The sequence below is a fragment of the Pelophylax lessonae genome (assembly GCF_965119305.1).
Source record: "Pelophylax lessonae genome assembly, chromosome: 2".
NCBI classification, from domain to species: Eukaryota; Metazoa; Chordata; class Amphibia; order Anura; family Ranidae; genus Pelophylax; species Pelophylax lessonae.
Window position 1 is genome coordinate 272,998,406 of NC_138769.1, and position 20,868 is coordinate 273,019,273.

At 49.3% G+C, this 20,868-nt stretch overlaps 1 protein-coding gene across 2 annotated transcripts in view; it reads left to right on the forward strand.

The window, feature by feature from the left end:
- Positions 1-406: 406 nt before the first annotated feature.
- Positions 407-20,868, forward strand: part of LOC309545901 (zinc finger CCCH domain-containing protein 11A-like) — a 761,634-nt gene continuing 741,172 nt past the window's right edge. For both annotated transcript variants that reach the window (XM_082245323.1, XM_082245324.1), the window contains exon 1: positions 407-536. In XM_082245323.1, coding sequence (XP_082101449.1) covers positions 483-536 — 54 coding nt within the window. In that variant the 5' untranslated portion in view covers positions 407-482. The remainder of the gene's footprint in view (positions 537-20,868) is intronic.

The window sequence follows — 20,868 nt, forward strand, 5'->3', positions numbered from 1 at the left end:
TGGTGTATCACCGAGGACTACGTCTGTCGATGAGCTAAGAGAAAAGGATTTTACGGTAAGATTTTACAAAAATCCATTTTTTTTTTTTATAGCAAAGAATAAACTGGCTGTCCTTGCAATATTTTATGTCGCACTGTTTTTGCGCAGTGGTCTTTCAAATAAATTTTTTTGGGAAAAATACACTTCACTAAACAGTAGCCCATTTTTTTTTGTATAATGTGAAGGATGATGTTACACCAAGAATCAATTTTTATTTTAAGGAAAAAATCGTGATTTTTATTTTATCCAGAATTGTGCAGCTCTAATATAAATTAAAAAAAGATGTATATGTGTTATTGGTTACCTTTTTATTTTTGAAAGAACTGTTTTTATTTTGTTTGTTTTTTGTGTTTTACAGCAGGTTCTTGGTGTATTCCGAAAAGTCTGTACTTCCTTTAGATGCTGTTAACCATTGGTTTTACTACATACACCTTCAGATCTATATGTCCAACCAAGGAGATGATTGCTATTTTTATTTCTACTCTACATGCTCTAAGGTAACATGCAATTTCTAAATTTTTTTTTTTGTAAATTAATTTTTATTTTTTTTCCGAATTATACAGTGTCAAAGCAAACATGAAAAAAAAATTAATTTAAATCTTGATCACATCATAACACTTAACTATTCTTTATTAACCCCTTGCCGCCAAATCACATAAAAGTAGCTACAGGCATCATTCCAGTATTTTTTTTTTTAAGCAGGTCTTTTATGTAAAAGCCATCTTGGCGGCTAATTAGTCAGCACCCCCCTCCCAGCCAGCTGGTGCCTCTCTGGGTTCTACTTTCTCCACCGGTGAGCCTGGAATGAAACCAGGCGATTCCACAGGCATACTACAGAGCTTGTGAAGGACCAGAAGGTCCATGATAAGCTCAGTGGTATTGGAAAGGAGAAGCAACGAGTATTATTGTGACTTCTGATTTCCCCGAATGCAGGGCTGCCGATAAGGGGGTACCACCATTCCTTGTGTCAGGGGTTCCGAACAGCAGGGGGAAACGGGGCAGAGGGGCATTTACAGAAGGATGCCCTCTGTGGCTCTCTGCAGCAGCTGAAAGTCAGTTTCTCCCTTCCACCAGCTTTAAAGTGATAGTAAAATCTCAGTTAAAATAAACATTTTTTTCTTACCTGCCCTGTGCAGTGGTTTGCACGGAGTGGTCCGGATCCTCCTCTTCTCAGATCCCTGTTTGGTGCTCCTGGCCCCTCCCTCCTGTTGAGTGCCCCCACAGCAAGCAGCTTGCTGTGTGGGCACCCGAGCTGACCCAAACACTGACGTCTCAGCCATCACGAGGGGGAGCGTTTTGGGCAGCCGTGACATTTGTGCAACATTGCTGGATAGAGATAGGCTCAGGTGAGTATTAGAGGGGCCGAGGCGGGCTGCTGCACACAGACCTGACTTTACAACCGCTTTAAGCTGCTGCAGGGAGAGACACAGGACATTGTTCCTGTAATGGCTTTTCCTTGCGCTGATCTCCCTCCCTGTTCTGCCTGCTTCTAAATCCCCCGTGTGCCCCTCTGTCACTGTTACGCCACCCCCCTGTCCTTTCCTGCAGCACTGCTCGCTGCCACTGATACAGGACATGTGTTAGGATGTAAAGTGGGGGAAGGGGCTGGTTAATTACACATTTTACTGATCACTCTTGTGATCATTGATAACTGAGCATAGTACATTGTTTACTATGATTCAGTTTATGAATACACTGTAGCCTCTGTCTCCTGTTCATCTTCATTGCTGCGGAGACTACAGAGTGGAGATTGAGAATCTGTATCTTCAATTCCATTTCTCACCAATCCCCCAAAAGCATTTTTTTAAATTTAATTTTTTTTTTTTTTTAACATTGGAAGGCCGAAGTCACAAGGGTTCTCTGGCCCATACAGTGTCAATGAGCTGTTTGTGCAGTGGGGGGGCTATCTGTTACTCTAAGTTCATCTAGTTCACTTCGGTGCTGTGGGGTCCTGTCAAGAGATCGCATCCGCCTGCGTTTCCAGTATGGTGAGTAAGCGTCCCCCCCCCCCCCCCCTTCCCTGGCGTATTTTGGGACGGACGTGGGCCCTCTACCTGGGATGGTCGGACCCTCACACTCCTGGTTTTCCCTCTGTCCTGTTGTGACACCCCCCCCCCTCCTCTCCACCACCCCCCCTACCCCCCATTCCTCCCTCTTCCCACGTGGAGGTCTGTTTGGGCTTACCTAAAGGCTGGGGCCTAGTCTGCAGGCCGCATAAGGGGCTGGGGGAGTGTGCTGTCTGCGGCGCTCGACTGATCGTGCAGGAGGCGGGCCTTGGTGGGGTTTTTTCGGCTGTGGATGGCCATTTGGGGGGTCCCCCTGTGGGTCCCGATTCCCGTGCGGGGCCACCATTTTGTTGTAGCCTCTGTCTGCTTCTATGATGGCGGCCATCTTGGTACACCCGTTTTCGGCCATTTTACAGTGGACTTTTTTTTTTGCTGTGAAGGCCGGTGGGAGTGCCTGGAGGACAGTGAGTCATGAAGGTGGTCTCTTCCTCTCTGTGGGGGTCTGTTAGCATGCGTCTGACCTCCGGGGGGGGCGTTGTAGCAATGTGGGGCCGCTTTTTTTTTTTTAAGTAATTTTTGTCTTTTTTTTTTTTGAAAATTTCCTGGCGGGTTCCTCAGGTACAGTATGGACCCTGCAGGCCATTTGTTCCCACCTGACCCCCTCACAGAGGCCACAGGGCCTTCCGGATCTCCACTGTCGATGCCTTTTCGGCAGTTTGGGAAGCATTTGGGCCCGGGTGGAGGGGGTAGGTGCGCTAAAATGTTTCTCCACCTACCCCGGCCTCATCTGATGTCTCTGAGTCTGGCTAAGCCACTGCAGATGTGGGCCTCCCTGCCGAGTCTGTTACCTCTCGCCCTGTCTCCTCCGGATGATTAGGATGACATTTCTACCTCCCCTGCCCCGACAGGCGCTGGTGGATGCACTAGCTGTTTTCGGTGCGTGACACCCTGCAATTTGGGGGTCGCGCCTGCGCCTGGAGCGCAGGTGGGATCTGCACTTGCATGCCATCCGGAGCTGCTCATTTTCCAGGTTGCTCATGTAGGAGGGGACCGTCTGAGACGTTCCCCCCTTGGGGTGTCTAAGCTGCCATTAGACATTGCCCTTTTGGGGTGTCTCTGGTACAGAGGACTTTTCCGCCTTTGCTGAATAGACGGTCTCTAGCTGAATGGGACTACCGTTGTTCCGGTGGAGGAATCCCCATCCTTTAAGGACTTGGGGGATAGGATGGCGCTGGCTGTGGCCAGCAACCTTTACTGCCTGGCGTAGTCTGCACTGGGAACAGAGTTTGTTTGCCCTTGCCACACAGACTCTGCCTGATGGGCCGAGTTCCAACTACGTGTCTTGGTGTGGGGCATGTCCCTCTTGCCCTGGGGGAGCTGTTGGACCAGCTGACGCAGGGGCTGCAATTTATATGCGATGCCGGGCTGGTCGAGGCTCCCTTTTATATAGGTTACCTTGTCGTTTTTGTCGGTGGTTGTCCGGCGTCTACTTGACCTGAGTGTTGGTCTGCGGATCAAACTTCTCAGAAGGTCTTAATGGATCTCCCTTTTCAGGGGGCTCGCCTGTTTGGCGCTGCTCTGGATGACATTATATCAGGGTCTCATGGGGGGGAGCAGTGTTTTCTTCCACAGGCTAACAAGGGTAAGGGCCTTTGTCGCAGTTGGGGTTCCTACCTTTCGGCTCACAAACAGTTTCTTCGTCCCTCAGTGACAGTCAATATGGCGAAGTCCTTCCTGACGCGTGTGGTTCCAAACAACCCTGGTCTGGCGAAAATGAGATTGGTTTTTTCCAGACCTGCGGACAAGGCCTACTCTTCCTGAAGGTGCTTCCTTACCCATCTTGGGGGTGGGGAAAGATCCTTGCCGGTCGAGGACCTGCGGCTGGCCCGGATCCCAGGCTGACTGGGTTCAGGAGGTCATGCGGTTCAGTTGCAAGATAGTTTCGATCAGTTTTATTTCTGGTAAGGTTTTTCCTTTCCAATGTACGGCTGTCCCCGGATTGCTTACAGGCGCTCTGCGGGGCAGTTCAGGCTCTGGTTCAACAAGCTGGACCTACTGGTCCTTTGATGGTTTTGTGCAGATCAAAAATTCAAGTTGGTATCCGTTCGCACGGGGGAGGCTTCCCTGCATCAGGGGGATTCCTGGCCTCCAAAGACATCAAGCTGCCTACCTTCACATCCCATTATGTTTTGGACACCTACGGGTTCTCCGTTTTTTTGCCGTGGGGAAGGATCTCTATCGATTTGTGGCATTACCCTTTGGTCTCGCTTATGCTACTAGGGTTTTCACAAATGTGTTGGCTCCGATCCTGGCACTGTTGCGGCAGTGGGGTATATCGGTCCTTGTTTCCTGGCCGCTCTGCTTCTCCATTTGGAGTCCCCTTCGGTGCTGACAATGAAATTAGTTGTCACCGTGGTAACTCTGGAGGAGTTCAGGTGGGTTCTGAACCTTCAGAATTCATCCCTGGTCCCTTCCATGAGACTGAACCTTAAGAATTCATCCCTGGTCCCTTTCATGAGACTGGACTTTCTGAGCCTGACTTTGGACTCGTCCTCAGTCAGGGTGTTTCTCCCTCTGGGGGAAAAAAACTCTTGGCACTTTAGACTGCGTTTGATTGTTGCCCGTCCCGCACATGGTCTTCCATGGAGCTGCATGCGAGTTCTGGGACTGGTGTCGTTTTTCAAGACGGTCCCTTTTGCTCAATCCCTCTTGGGGATCCCCCAGGAGGCAATCCTTCTCAAAGGTGATTGGAATCCAAACTCTCTGGACTTGTGGATCCGGCTGAGCCGGGTGCCCAGGGAGTCTTGCTCTGGAATCCTTCCTCCCCTTCTACTGGACATTTGTCACCACCACGGATGCAAGCTTGTCCGGGTTGGGAGGAGTCCTTGGCAGGTTCTCTGCTTCGTGAGTATGGTCCTTGGAGGATCCAGGTTACCGCTTATTGTCCTTGAGCTGAGAGCAATCCGGCTTTGCCTAGTTCACTGGATCGGTCATCTGGAGCTGTCCGGTGCACATTCAATCGACCTATGCCGCGACCGTGGCTTGTCATTCACCAAGGGGGCACCAAGGGTGTCCTTGCGGCCTTGGAAGTGATGATTCTTCGTTGGGCAGAGCGCCTTGTTCCAGCTCTATCCGCTATTCCCCCTTCCAGGTGCGGAAAAAATTGGCAAGCAGTCGACAGGCCCGTTACAGCAGTTGTGCCTTCCTTTGGGGGCACTCCGGATGTGGTCCTGTTGGCATCACCTCTACAGGATAGTGCAGAGGTCGTGGCCCTCTGGCGTGTGCAATGGATGCACCATAGGCAATCGTAGGCAACAACATTTGCTAGGTTCAACATGAATGATGCTGAGAAGTTTGGCGTGGTCTCTTTCGCAAGGCTGATGCCAGCATAGTCGTGCGAGAGTGCCCGCAGATTGGCCAAGGTCAGTATCAGCTGATGTCTGCCTTTACTCCTCTCCACTTGCTGCCAAGAATCCTCCGCAGGATAGAGGCGTAAGGGATTTTGGTAATTCTCGTGGCTGCGGACTGGCCTCGCCAAGGTTGGTACACCGACCTGGTAAGGCTTGCCGCTGACGCTCCTTGGAGGCTTCCTCTCAGGGAGGGTTTCTCATCTCCGGGGCCGATCTCCCGTCCGGCTTTACAGTAGCTGGCTTGCCGGCTAGGCTGTTGAAAGCCAGGTGTCAAAGGACAAAGGATTATCTGCTTCAGTGATTCCCACCCTGCGTACAACGTGGGTCCTTGTAGGATGATTTTTTTTCATCATATGAGAAAGTCTCGTATTGCATGGTGATAGTCATTGTGTTGCCATGCTTAAAAATGTACCATATAAATCATACGTTACAAAAGTGCGCTAATATAACCATGAGAACAAAAAATGTCCATATGTGAAAACAATTGAAATCAACAACTGAATAAAAGTCTTTGCATCCAAAAAAGAGTGTTCTCAAATCAAGGAAAACCAACTGATGGTGGGTATTTAGGGAGTGATGAAAGGTGGGTGTGACCTCTTCCCAAACAGCAATCCAAAACAGTGACTTTTTGAAAAAGCATTTACTTTTGTGATGACACCCAGTGATAGGAGTGGACTCTTACCACATTCAAGAGAGATGGAAGCGTTTACTGTGATATCCAAGAGTCCAAATGGTCAGATAGATGGAATGGAATCCCAAATGGAATGGCTCAATCGTCAGCTTCTCGGTTGGGGGGATCTATAGGCTTCCAGGGGTAGGGATGCCACCAAGGAGATCATACCTCTTCATAATAAGAAAGGTCATGTTTTCAACATGTTACATTTACGGTATTCTAGGGTCACCATAATGTAATTGTCTCAGCCAGTATTGTCTTAATTGGCTGCTGTTCCTGATATGTGCTGGGGAGGCGGCCATCTTGTGTCCTAAGACCCTTCATCCTACGGAATGTGTGCTGCATACTCTGGATGGAGTTAGGGCACTCGGGGTACTTGGCGACTACTGAGTCTTCCCGTAGTCAGGTTCGCTCTTTGTGCTCACGTATGGCCCAAGAACAGGGCTGCCTGCGTCTGCTGCAACTATTTCCAGGTGGATCGGACAGTCGGTGGTGCAGGCTTCTTCAATTATGGGTCAGGTTCTACCTTACCCTTTTTCGGCGCTTTCTACTCGGGTGCCTAGTGCTTCCTGGGCTTTTTGCCATACAGGCATCTATGCTTCAGGTTGTAAGACGACTACCTGGTCGTTTGTTCACACCTTTACCACGTTTTATAAGGAGGATGTGCTGGCATCTGCAGATGCCTCTTTTGGGCTGCAAGATTTTTTGCTGGCTGCTGTTTGGGGGGCTTTAAGCCTTCCTTGAGGGTGTTTACTGTTTGTTTCAGGTGGGCCTCGTCTTTTGTTCTGATGAGTCCTATGTTGCCTGGTCGGCTCTGTTTGGCCTTGGGGACTTATTTTCTGCTGTTCCCACCCCTCATTTTGTGGCATTGCTTTGGGATGTCCCTACTGATATGAATCAGAGAGAACTGCGTCCATCAATGAACAATAGAGAAAACTGGATTTTTGTTACGTCCTCTGACAGTCGCCGCCGCCTCTAAGTCATCACTGTTGGGTATTGACTTCCGCTCCGCAGGAGTAGCTAGGCATAAAGACTTAGTCAAAAGAACAAAGGCATTTGCATATACTCACCTATGGGGGCTGTCCCATCTGGTCAATACCCCCCTGCAGTAACCACTCCCAACTCGGTTTCTTTCTGCCTAGCGTCAGGAGTAGTTGGGCTTCCCTGTGCTGGGGCTACAGTCTCAGCCTATGTAATCTTTTTTATTTGATTTTCTTTTGAAAATGTCAGTTTTTTCTTACTTTACTAGCTGTTTCTTTTGTCAGCTTTAGTTTTAGTCGACTCTTCGGAAGAAGATGGATTCATGCGGTGCTGGGATTCGGACTGACCGCCGTCGGATGGACCCCCAGCCCGCCATCGAGCTTTCAGCCGTGGTTCGTCCTGGCACTATGAACGACCCATCCCTGCTCGCAGCAGGGATGCAGCCGTGAGGTGGCAACCTCACAGGACACATCTGCGATGCTGCAGTGTCATGTCCCTGGCTAACGGCACTCCCTGTCAGATGAGGACAGCGGCTTTCCGATCTGAGAGGCTCCCCACGCCATCTGGTACAGGTAAGTACTTTTGTGTGGGGCCTCTGTCTGGGGTGGCAGTCCTGTGTTGCTGTGTGTCCCCCATGTCTGTGCTTGTGTGACTCCCTGATGCGGTCCCTGCGGGGATCGATTGTGCATTCGCTGTGGTGCTGTATGTTTGGGGGTCTCCTTCCCTGTGTCACTTCGGTGCTGTTTGGGGGTGCAGACTGTGTGTGTGGCGGCCGCAGCGGGGTAAAACTGCGTGGTCCGCCATTTTAGGTATGGGCAGGCATGTTTGGCTTCACTATGGGCAATACTACATGCCGTTTTTGCGCCATCCGCCACCATTTTGCGGTAGCAGAACGATCGTTCTGACCGCATGTTCGGTGTACATTTTGCCGGAGCCTTCCATTCAGTCCTATGGGGCAGCCATTTTCCCTGAGTCATGCAGCTTATAGTTCAGCCTACTCTGACAGCACTTCCTTTTCCTCTGAAGCAGGACATCGGTGGTAACACTCTGCGAGGCTCTGCAGATTATCTCTCAATATCTTTCTGTTTTGTCATTTCTGGCTCAGTTTTTTCTTCTCCTGTTTGGGTGTCTTTGTCACTGTAGCTGTAGCGGTGGGCTGCACACTCCGCAGCGGTCTTAAATTTATTGCACTGTTGTTTTTTCACCTTGAGCAATGGGTTCTCAGGACAGCAAATTCCCCCCAGCTCTGATGGGGGTCCCCAGTTCTCCTGTGGCCCCTCTGAGACCTGATTTGGCCGCTGTAGTGGCGACCTTGGTGTCCAATATGGAAATGCTGATGGCTGAACGTGCTGCTGAAAAGAGGCCCAGATTGTCTCTCTCTTCTGATTCAGATAGTGATATGGCTGCTGCAGCGAGCGTGCCCTTTTCAGGGTCTCGCTCATCCTTAGACCCGCTGGGGTCTGAGGGGGAGGCAGAGGTGGAGGGGGTTGATACCTCCTCCCCGGGGTCGCCTGAAGAGCGCGCGACCATGTATGAATTGATAGTTTCTGTAAAGGAAACACTACACTTGGAGGATGAGCCCTTTGCACCGGCTACGGAATCACAATGGTGTGTGCCTCCACAGGTAGATCACACTGTGGCCGTATTGAACAAGGCTACCTTGGTTCCTTCTGAGGATACCCCGGTTTTTTGGGATCCCACGGACCGGCGTTTGGAGTCTCTAGCCCGTCATTCCTATACGGTGGCGGGCTCGTTGCTCAGGCCCATTTTCGCGTCCGTTTTGGTGGCTCAGGCGGTGGCTGATTGGGAGCAACCTCGTGTCTGATGCTGTTCCACCTGCCCGGCTGGATATGGTGGATCAAATCCACCAAGGAATCATGTATCTGTGTGATGCGGCCTTGAATGAGGCCCCTTTAGTAGCACGCCTATCTAGTGTCTCGGTACTTAACCGGCGGCTGATATGGCTGAAGAGCTGGTCGGCTGACCAGTCCTCGCGGAAAACGGTTGCTGATTTTCTCTATGCTGGTTCTCGCCTTTTTGGCGAGGCATTGGATACCCTGGTGAAAGGCGTCACAGGGGGCAAGAGCACCTTGCTGCCCCAGAACCTGAAGAACAAGTCCTTTTGTGGCAAGCGGGGTTCTGCGTCTCGATCCACTCAGGGGTCCTTTCGTGCCTTTTGGAACCAATCCAAGGGCAGGCCCTTCAAGGCCCAGGGCAGCCAGAAGAAGCCCTGGGCGGGCAAGCAGAAGTCAGGCAATGCCGGCTCGGCGGGTCAGTCCGCCTCTGCCTGAAGGGGCGCCCTCACCCGTTTTCAGGGGTGGGGGGACGTTTGCGCGGTTTCCTCCAACCTTGGCTGCTCCGAATCTCGGACAGGTGGGTTCAGGAAATCATTCGATCGGGGTACAAGATCGAATTCCTTTCCCGGCCGGCGGACAGATTCTTTCCCTCAAATCTTCGTTTGCCTCCTGGGCGTCTGCAGGACCTGCATCAAGCGGTGCAGGTCCTTCTTGCTCAGGGGGTGATTGTCCCGGTGCCTCATCGGGACAGGTTTTGGGGTTTTTATTCCAATATGTTCACTGTGCCCAGAAAGGAGGGCAAAGTGCGTCCTATTCTTGACCTGAAAGCGCTGAACCGCTTCGTGCGTGTTCGGAAGTTCCGTATGGAGTCTCTCCGTTCAGTGGTGGCCTCCCTGAGTCCAGGGGAATTCCTGGCCACGATAGATCTGAAAGATGCGTACCTGCACATCCCCATTTTTCGAGGGTCATCAGCGGTACCTTCGGTTTGCTATCGCAGAGGACCACTATCAGTTTGTGGCGTTACCTTTCGGTCTCGCTTCGGCTCCAAGGGTGTTTACCAAAGTGCTGGCGCCGGTTCTGGGCCTGTTGAGGGCACAGGGCATTGTGGTCTTGGGGTACCTGGACGATCTCCTTCTAAGGTCGAGTGTCAGCCAGGACCTACTGCGCGATCTGTCCACCACGGTGCAGACGCTGCAGGAGTTCGGATGGACCATCAACGTTCAGAAATCGGTTCGTCTTCCCTATCTGGGGATGATTCTGGACTCTGCTCAGGCAAAGGTGTTTTTGCCGGAGGACAAGCTCCGGACTTTGCGGGGCGAGATCAGGTCCCTCAGGGACAATCCGTCCTCGTCACTCAGGGCCTGTATGCTGGGCCTGGGGTTGATGGTTTCGGCCTTCGATGCGATACCCTTTGCTCAGTTTCACACGCGGGCTCTCCAGGCGGAGATCCTGGCCAGGTGGGACAGACTGCCTCAGTCCCTGGATCTGAGTGTGTTATTGAGTCGTCAGATCGGATTGGCTCTTCTGTGGTGGCTCCAGTCCCCGACGGTGTTGGAAGGCAAGTCCTTCCGTCCGTTGTTGTGGACGATGATTACCACGGATGCCAGCCTGTCGGGCTGGGGTGGAGTGCGGGGCAACCTGTCTGCCCAGGGCACTTGGTCGGAGGAGTCCTCCCTCCCGATAAATGTACTGGAATTGCGAGCGATAAAACTCTATCTCTTCCAGTGGTCGGACCGACTTCATGGCCATCCTGTTCGGGTACAGACAGACAATGCTACCGCGGTGGCTTACATCAAACACCAAGGGGGCACCAGGAGTGCTTGGGCAGCCCGGGAGGTGACCGACATTCTGTCTTGGGCCGAGACTCATGTCCCGGCAATCTCAGCAGTTCACATTCCGGGTGTGGAGAACTGGCAGGCCGACTATCTGAGCCGCCAGACCCTGAACCAGAGGGGAATGGTCCCTGCTCACGGAGGTCTTCCAAATGCTGTGTGCGAAGTGGGGATCCCCGGACGTGGATCTGTTCGCATCTCGGCTAAACCTAAAGGTGGAAAGGTTTGTGGCAAGAACACGCGACCCACGGCGGACGCCTCGGATGCGTTAGTGGCCCCTTGGCATCAGTATCGTCAGATGTATGCCCTTCCTCCGATTCAGTTGCTATCCAGGTTCCTCCGCAGGTTAGCCTCAGAACCGCACCTGGTGATTCTGGTGGCACCAGACTGGCCACGCCGGTCCTGGTACGCCGACGTTGTTCACCTGGCAGTGGTGCCTCCGTGGTGGCTGCCTCTGCGGGAAGATCTCCTGTCTCAGGGTCCGATCTTCCATCCTGCTTTACAGTCGCTGGCTTTAATGGCCTGGCTGTTGAGACCCAGGTCCTGAGGGACAGGGGTCTCTCCCCTGAGGTCATTCCTACCCTTGTCAAGGCTAGGAAAACCTCCTCTGGTAAAATCTATTACCGTACCTGGAAGGCTTATTTCGCCTGGTGTGAGTCCAGGGAGTTCTCCCCTCGCTCGTACTCGGTGTCGAGAGTGTTGGCCTTTCTACAGTTTGGGGTGGACCAGCGCCTGGCCAGGTGTCCGCACTGGCTATTCTTTTCCAACGCCTTGTGGCGTCTCATTCTCTGGTTCGCACCTTCATTCAAGGTGTGCGACATTTGGCTCCTTCCAGGAAGGAGCCCTTACCTCCATGGGACTTGAACTTGGTTCTGTCCGTGTTACAGCGTGCTCCCTTTGAAACATTCGGGATATATCGTTGCCTCTGCTGTCTAAGAAGGTTGCCTTTTTGGTGGCGATCACTTCGGCTCGCAGGGTGTCGGAACTGGCAGCGTTATCTTGCCGTTCTCCGTACTTGGTGATTCACCGGGATAAGGTGGTCTTGCGTCCGCATCCCTCCTTTCTTCCTAAGGTGGTCTCTGAGTTCCACAATAATGAGGACATTGTCCTGCCTTCGCTTTGTACGAAGCCTAAGCATCCTAAGGAGGTTGCTCTGCATTCCTTGGATGTTGTCAGGGCGATCTGGGTTTACCTGTCGTCTACAGAATCCTTTCGGAAGACGGATTCACTCTTTGTCCTTCCTGAGGGACCTCGGAAGGGCATGGCTGCGTCTGCAGCGACTATTGCCAAATGGATCAGACAGACAATTGAACAGGCTTATGCTTTGAAGGAACGGGTTCCACCCTTCCCTGTTAAGGCGCACTCTACCAGATCTGTGAGTGCGTCCTGGGCCTATTGGCATCGGGCCTCGGTGGCCCAGGTGTGCAAGGCTGCGACTTGGTCGTCGGTGCACACTTTTTCCAAATTCTACAAAGTAGATGTTCTGGCATCAGCTGATGCCTCCTTTGGCCGCAAGGTTCTCAGTGCGGCAGTGCCATGAAGGACCCTTGTTTTTTTATGGGTCCCTGGCTGTTGATATTTGCTTTCCTGGGCTGTTGCTCCTGTTGAGCATTGTTTGTTTTCTGTTGCCCAGAAGGTTCTCTTACTGTGCATGTAAGGTTCCTTTCTCTGATGTGAGTACTGCGTTGCCTTTTTCTACGGTTGCGTCTCTCACCCCTCATGTCTATACTGCTTTGGGACATCCTAACAGTGATGACTTAGAGGCGGCGGCGACTGTCGGAGGACGTAAGAGAAAACTGAATTTTTGTAAAATTTTACCTGTAAAATTCCTTTCTCTGAGTCCTCTGACTGTCGCCGCCCCCGCCCCTCTTTTGGGGTTGTGTTCTTATTACCTACTGCTATGCTACCAAACTGAGTTGGGAGTGGTCACTGCAAGGGGTTATTGACCAGATGGGAGAGCCCCCATGGGTATGTATATGCAAATGCCTTTATTCTTTTGACTTAAGGGCCATACACACTATAAGATTTTCTGAAGACTTTTTCCTTTAGACTTACCAAAACCATATAATATGAGGTCAAACCTAAACACTTTCAATTTGTATGCAATCTGGCAGGCCCTTGCACTACATAGAAAAGGTCAATCTGAAGGAAATCTAACCACAAAAGTTGGATAGTGTGTATCCAGCTTAAGTCTTTATGCCTAGCTACTCCTGCGGAGCGGAAATCAATACCCAACAGTGATGACTTAGAGGTGGCGGCGACTGTCGGAGGACTCAGAGAAAGAAATTTTACAGGTAAGATTTTACAAAAATTCAGTTTTTTGGCTTACCTTAAAATCCTTTTCTCAAGTTAATTGACGGACGCAGTACCCGCCCCTCTATTTTGAGTTGGGTTGGTGTTACTTTTCTGACACTGTATAACAGTAAAAAACCTTGCGCTTATGGTGTAAGTAGGTAATTAATTATAAATAAATATAAAGTGTCTGCGCAATTGTTAGCTGCTAGCTGCAAATTAAAGTGCATGTGCCTTTAAATTAATTTGAAACCAGTGTTGCAGCGCTGCTTATTATTCCAAATATGATACTTAAAGTGGAGTTCCACCCTATTTTAATACTTACCTCCATCTTCTCGCTCCGGGTCACCTGAAAAAGAAATGGATAATCACATATTTTTTTTTTTTTTTACTTACCTCGTAGCGAAGAAAATATACTTACCTTACTTCCTTCTTCCTCCTTCCTCGGCCACGGCCCGTCGTCACTTCCTGGCTCTGCAATGATTCCTGGGAGCTGAACGTCATCGCTCCCAGGAATCATTGCGCCTGCACCGGCCCCGACGTCAGTTCCGGGGCGCGCGTGTCATCCCCTTCTAAACAGCTTCTGGGCATGCCCAGAAGCTGTGGAGGGATGACGCGCGCGCACCGGAAGTGACGTCGGGGCCGGCGCAGGGCATCGAGGGACCGAAGAAGGCGGAAGAGGACACAGAAGAGGATCTCGCTGGCTTCAAGCTGCCCACATCTGAGATGGCAGCGCTGGACAAGACGTTTTCAAGGTAAGTATTTGTCCTAACAGGTAAGTGCAACCCGGGACAGATCAGAGGCTAGCCATTGTGGAATGCACTAGCCCTGACTGTCCCGGGGGTATTTTAAAAAAAAAAAAAATTACAGGGTGGAACTCCGCTTTAAAAATGTTCAAAATATATAGATTCGTGCAAATGTGCAAACGTAAAATGTGCAAATCTCATCAAAACACTCAATAAATAATCGGATGCATAATTGCATAAAATTCATAGTTGTGTAAATGTTAAATTCATAAAGTCCATCAATGTCCATCCAAGTGCAAATATATAGTTGAGCTCCACTGTGTGCATCAATCGAGGTGCTCTCCCCCCTTGTGGTAATCTACTTACCAGAAAACGCTCGATCAACAGCAGTTTATTAATGTGATGACAGCCTGCCTTGCCAGCAGTAATCCTGTCCGAATAGATCCTTTCTATGGTCCTTAATGCCTGCTCCGAGTTTCCTCAGATAAAAGAAAAGAAAAATTACATTCCACACAAAGTTTATTAAGAACAAGGAAATTTACTCACAAACATATGCAAAATATGAGCGATATGGGAACACGGCTCGGTGGTTTGCTGCTCTCGCAGCGTGCGCTTCACTGGCCGGAAGTGACGTCGGGTCCGCTCAGCCAATCATTTTTAATCATTTTTAATGATTTTATAATTTTTAACAACCTCACATATTTATATTTTTAGGCATTATCTGTTATTAATTATTTATGAATTAATTGTATGTATTGTGTGGTATGAACCTAGCCCCACGCATATATGTATATTTATTAATGCTTTGTAATTGGTTAAAGTGTAAATGAAAATTATATTATCATATTCATTAGATTACAATCAGATTGGAACATAATTTGGAGTGTATTCGGTACACTCACATACCATTTGTTTGATGTAATACATAGAATGACCATTGGAGGTCAGGAGGCGTAAGACATGTGTAAACTAATATTAATTAAGTATGTAGCTTACTTGATATATGTTGTTTAATATATTCACACATATATATATATATATATATATATATATATAATATATAAGTTCAATATAGGCATAGGCATTGTATACTTTTCATGTAGAAAGAGTGTAGCCAGCGATCGGTGTCGATCGGGGCAGAGGAGTGGCTTATGCATATGACTAAATAAAAACGCAGAAAGCTTGCCAGTGCAGGAACTGCAGGTAAGTCACATGGTGCAAAAGCAGGCCACTCGATTTTTTGAATGCTGCATGCTCCTTTTTTCTGTGGAAAACGAGGGCATAGCAGCCCATTCAAATTAATTGGCTGCTATGCCTGTGCAAATGTGGGCCGCCAACCCGCATAGTTGTGAACCAGGCCTAAAGCAGTAGTAAAGTAATTTACAAAAACTGTGACAGGTGGTCGGAAACCAGTTAAGTCATACTGCACTAGTATAACACTGTGATGTGTAAAGGAGCACTATGACGTGAAAATGGCTACAGTTTAATGGGACGCTGCAATGTGTAAAGGAGCACTATGACGTGAAAATGGCTGCTTGTGGGTCCCGAAAAATAACTGTGTTCAGAAGTGGGTCTCGGCCCAAAAAAGTTTGGGAAGCCCTGGTCTAGGCTATAAGAAGTTTGCCTAGACCCTGAAACTGAGCTACAGCACGGTGGCCAAGACCATACTGCGGTTTAACATGACCAGTTCCACTCAGAACAGGCCTCGCCATGGTCGATTCAAGAAGTTGAGTGCACATGCTCAGCATCATATCCAAAGGTTGTCTTTGGGAAATAAACGTATGAGTAATGCCAGCATTGCTGCAGAGGTTGAAGGGGTGGGGGGGTCAGCCTGTCAGTGTTCAGACCCAACACCTCACACTGCATCAAATTGGTCTGCATTGCTGCTTTTCCAGAAGTAAGCCTCTTCAAAAAATTATGACCAAGAAAGCCCTCAAAAATTTTACTGAAGACAAGCAGACTAAGGACATGGATTACTGGAACCACACCCTGTGGTCTGATGAGACCAAGATAAACTTATTTAGTTCAGATGATGTTAAGTGTGTGTGGCGGCAACCAGGGGAGGAGTACAAAAACACAAGTGTGTCTTGCCTACAGTCAAGCATGGTGGTGGGAGTGTCATGGTCTGGGTCTGCATTAGTGCTACTTGCACTGGGAAGCTACATTTAACCACTGTAGCCCCGGAGGATTTGGCTGCTCAATGACCAGGCCCTATTTTGCGATTCGGCACTGCGTGACTTTAATGGAAAAATTGCACGGTCGTGCGATGCTGTACCCAAATGAAATTGACGTCCTTCTTTTCCCACAAATGGAGCTCTCTTTTGGTGGTATTTGATCATCTGTGCAATTTTTATTTTTTGCGCTATAAACAAAAGAGCGACAATTTTTAAAAAATAACAATATTTTTCACATTTTTTTTATATGAAATTCTCAAAAAAAAATGTAAAAATCAAAATTTTTTAACATTTTAGGCCAATTTGTTTTCTGCTACATTTTTTGGTAAAAAAAATAGCAATAAGCGTATTTTGATTGGTTTGCACAAACGTTATTGCGTTTACTAACTACGGGAAAGATTTGTCTTTTTTTTTTTTTTTTTTTTTAAACTAGTAATGGCGGCAATCTGCGATTTTTTTTTTTTTTTTTGCGGGATTGCGGCGGACAGATCGGACCCCTAACTGACATTTTTGACACTTTTGGGGGTACCAGTGACATTAATACAGTAATCAGTGCTATAAATATGCACTGTTATGGGTGGCAATTTCTGGGCACTGATGAGGTGACTGTTGGGGGGGGGGGGGGCTGAGGACTGTGTGGGGACCTTTTATTGCTGTGATTTTACTTTTACAGGTGTACAGAGCAGTAACTCGCTGTTTCTGGCTCTGCTCTCCTCACACTGGAAATTACTGCTCTGTGTTTACATTTGTGATCGGCTGTGAATGGATTCACAGCCGATCACATAGTAAACAGCCACTGTCAGTGATTGTTTACTACCGCCGGTGACTAGCTGTGTTCCTAGGGAACACAGAGCCACCGACATGACCGCGCTGCTCGCTCCCGATCGCGCATGCTCGGTCTTCTCCTGGGCTCCTCTATTGTGATCGGCTGTGTGATTAGATCACAGCCGATCACGTGGGAAGCAGCCATGCCCATTGGCTGTTTCCCCCCTGCCAGTGACACGCTGTGTCCCGGGGACACACTGCCACCGACAGTGCAGGGCGGCGCGCACACCATCGCGTGCATGCCCTGCCTGAATGGGCCATAGGAGGGCGGTCCAGAACAATGGTTGGGCGTCCCGCCATCATTTGACGGTGGGCGGGCGTAAAGTGGTTAACTAGTAATGGCGGCGATCTGCGATTTTTTTATTTATTTTTTTTTGTGGGACTGCAACATTACGGAGGACAGATCGGACCCCTGACTAACATTTTTGACACTTTTGGGGGTACCAGTGACATTACTACAGTAATCAGTGCTATAAATATGCAATGTTACTCTAAAAAGGACACTGGCAGGGAAGGGGTTAACTTTACTGGTGATCAATGGGTTAAGTCCTTAGGGGCGTGACTCTAACTGTCAGGGGGCGTGGCTTGTGAGATCATCAGCAGGATCGCATAGCCTCTGTGATAATCTAAGGGAGAATGACAGACAGCTGTGTTTACATCAGCCGTCTGTCTTTCTCCCTCTGCTGCGGGAGCTCGCGAGTGGTCGGCGGCCATCGGAGCCCCCGGTCACACGCGCTCACCCCCCAGAGGCGCCTGAGCAAGCGACGTAGGGCTACGGCGCTTTGCCCAGCAGTGGAAGAGTGCCGCAGTAAATGTACGGTGGGCAGGGCCGTGGCCGGCGAGTGATGTGAGCGGACGTGTCCTGCAGTAGCTCCGCCAGAATCCTGTGCTATCTCCTGAAAATCTCAGCCATCCTATACGCACCTTGCCTGTACTCCTCGGACAGCTATCCAGCCTTCCCATACTTAACTTCTGTGGGAGTATTTCCATCCGGGGGGATGTCCAGACGAGGCACGAACTCCCGGCCGGTGACTGATCCTGGCGGTCAAGATGGCAGCGCCGCGTCCCGCTCCGCAAAGGAGAAGCAGAAGGAGGCCGCACAACATCTGTTCTCCAAGCCTCAAGGTAAAGAGCCCGCTCCCCCTCTGCCCAGCGGAAGTGGACGATGAGGATATGGCCCCGGGGGATGCGGAGGATGGGGGAACCCTCTCGGAGCTGGTGGTCGGGTCTCAGGCCTACTCCAATGCAGGTGCGGGGTCATCCATGCGGCCTGCCTCACCCCCTTCTGAATTAGACTCTGAGCTCACGCTGAGGGAAAACCTCTCTGCAGTTACCACGGGCAATGCAAATATCACCAAATTGGCAGGAGAGGTTCAAGGCATGAAGCTGGAACCGTCCCTGGTCCGCCAGGACATGCAAAAATTGCGGGACCACACTGCAGCGTTAGAGGGCCATGTTAGCTCATTAGAAGATGACTGGCAGCCATTACAGGGGGATGTTCAATTTCTCCACACTATTACAACAGCTAATGCCGCCAGGCTGGAAGATATGGAGAACTGCTTGCGGTGGGGTTCCTGAAAAAGCTGAAGGGAAGCACCCTGTGGCCTTTGAGGCATGGCTCCTTAACACCTTTGGAAAAGATGCCTTCTCCCCCATGTTTGCGGTGGAGCTGGCACACAGAGTTCCCGTGAGGCCCCCTCCACCTGGAGCTCCCCCTAGACCTTTTCTCTTTAAGTTGCTTAATTCTAAAGACCGTGATGTCATCCTGAGCAAAGCCAGAACCACTGCTGATCTCTCTGTAGATAACACCAGAGTTTCTCTGTACCCCTGACTTTTCTGCAGAAGTGCAACGTAGGCGTGCCAAATTCTTGGATATAAAGAAGCGACTCGGCAAGTTGAATGTGCCTTATTTTATGCTATACCCTGCGAAATTGAAAGTTATTGCAAATGGCTCCACTCATTTATTTGATAAACCTCCCGTGGCTATGCACTGGCTGGACAGGGAGGAACGAAATCTGGCTCGGCCGGTACCCCCTTAAACCCGGGGTTGCAATTATCCTTTACTGGCTGTGATTCTCTTTCTACTGTGAGGAGCAAGGAATGACCGTCTTCAAGTCTCTGTTCCTTCATTTGAGTTCTGCCCTCTAGGGGGCACTGCATCTGGAATTGCCGCTCTGCCGAGCGAGACTGTTGCGTTTCCCCCCCCAAGTTATCTGAATGCGATTCCTTTGCCTATTGTGTTCTTATCCTGCTGTCCTGTGAGGACATCACTACTCCGTGGAATGGAGTGTCCCATTTTCTGGGCCCTGTTTACTCAGTTCCTTCTGCTTGTTTTTTCTTACTTTCTTCATACTTTTCTACAGATGAGACTCTTCCTGACTAGGACGCTTGCAGCTATGGATGGCTGGCAAGGACTGCAGCATCCTTCCCACTCGCATCCTGCCTCCATGGACAAGCTCCTCTGGGCCGTGACAGTAGGGATTTTTCCTGGCTCTGGGGGGTGGGATACCGGGGGGTATGGGATGTATTTAATGCTGTGTTTACATAACAATTTTGGTACTCCATGGCATCCTCACGATCTGATGCTCTGATTATGTCTTGGAATGTCCGGGGTCTGGCTGATGGTGTTAACCACTTAAGCCCCGGAAGATTTTACCCCCTTCCTGACCAGGGGGTATTTTGCGATTCGGCACTGCGTGACTTTAACGGACAATTGCGCGGTTGTGCGACGCTGTACCTAAACGAATTTGACGTCCTTTTTTTCCCACAAACAGAGCTTTCTTTTGGTGGTATTTGATCACCTGTGCGATTTTTTGATCACGCGCTATAAACAAAAAAAGAGCGTCAATTTTGCAAAAATAACAATATTTTCCACATTTTTTTTATATGAAATTCCCCCAAAAAAGTAAAAATCAAATTTTTTTAACATTTTCGGCCAATTTGTTTTATGCTACATATGTTTGGTAAAAAAATTCCAGACCCTCCCAGGCTAGTGACGTACCGGTATGTCACTCTGCCTGTGAGGGGCTGACCGCCGCAGTATATAGTCGTGCGGCGGTCGGCAAGTGGTTAAACATAGAGCGGTCTTTAGTTATGTTAAGAAGCTTAAACCTACTATTGTCTGCTTGCAGCAGAACCACCCATTGAGCAAGACCTCGCAGCTGTTGCGCTCTAGAGCTTATCCTGTCCAATACCACTCTGTTCACTCTTCCTATTCAAGGGGAGTGAGCATACTGGTGTCCAGAGAGGTGACTTTTGTGTGCCTCCTCAAGTGGGTGGATGATTATTGGCGATATTTTATGCTATACCCTGCAGTAGACATTGCATATCTAGATTTTAGTAAGGCTTTTGACACTGTCCCACATAGAAGACTTATCAATAAACTGCAGTCATTGAGCATGGACTCCCATATTGTTGAGTGGATTAGGCAGTGGCTGAGTGACAGACAACAGAGGGTTGTAGTCAATGGAGAACATTCAGAACAAGGTCATGTTACCAGTGGGGTACCTCAGGGATCTGTACTGGGACCAATTTTGTTTAATATCTTCATAAGTGATATTGCAAAAGGCCTCGATGGTAAGGTTTGTCTTTTTGCTGATGACACAAAGATATGTAACAGGGTTGATGTTCCTGGAGGGAAACGCCAAATTGAAAAGGATTTAGGAAAACTAGAAGAATGGTCAGAACTCTGGCAACTGAAATTTAATGTGGATAAGTGCAAGATAATGCACCTGGGGCGTAAAAACCCAAGGGCAGAATATAGAATATTTGACACAGTCCTGACCTCAGTATCTGAGGAAAGGGATTTAGGAGTAATTATTTCAGAAGACTTAAAGGTGGGAAGACAATGTAATAGAGCAGCACGAAATGCCAGCAGAATGCTTGGATGTATAGGGAAAGGTATAAGCAGTAGAAAGAGAGAAGTGCTTATGCCGCTGTACAGAACACTGGTGAGACCTCACTTGGAGTATTGTGCGCAGTACTGGAGGCCATATCTCCAGAAGGATATAGATACTCTATAGAGAGTTCAGAGAAGAGCTACTAATCTAGTACATGGATTGCAGGAAAAAACTTACCAGGAAAGGTTAAAGGAC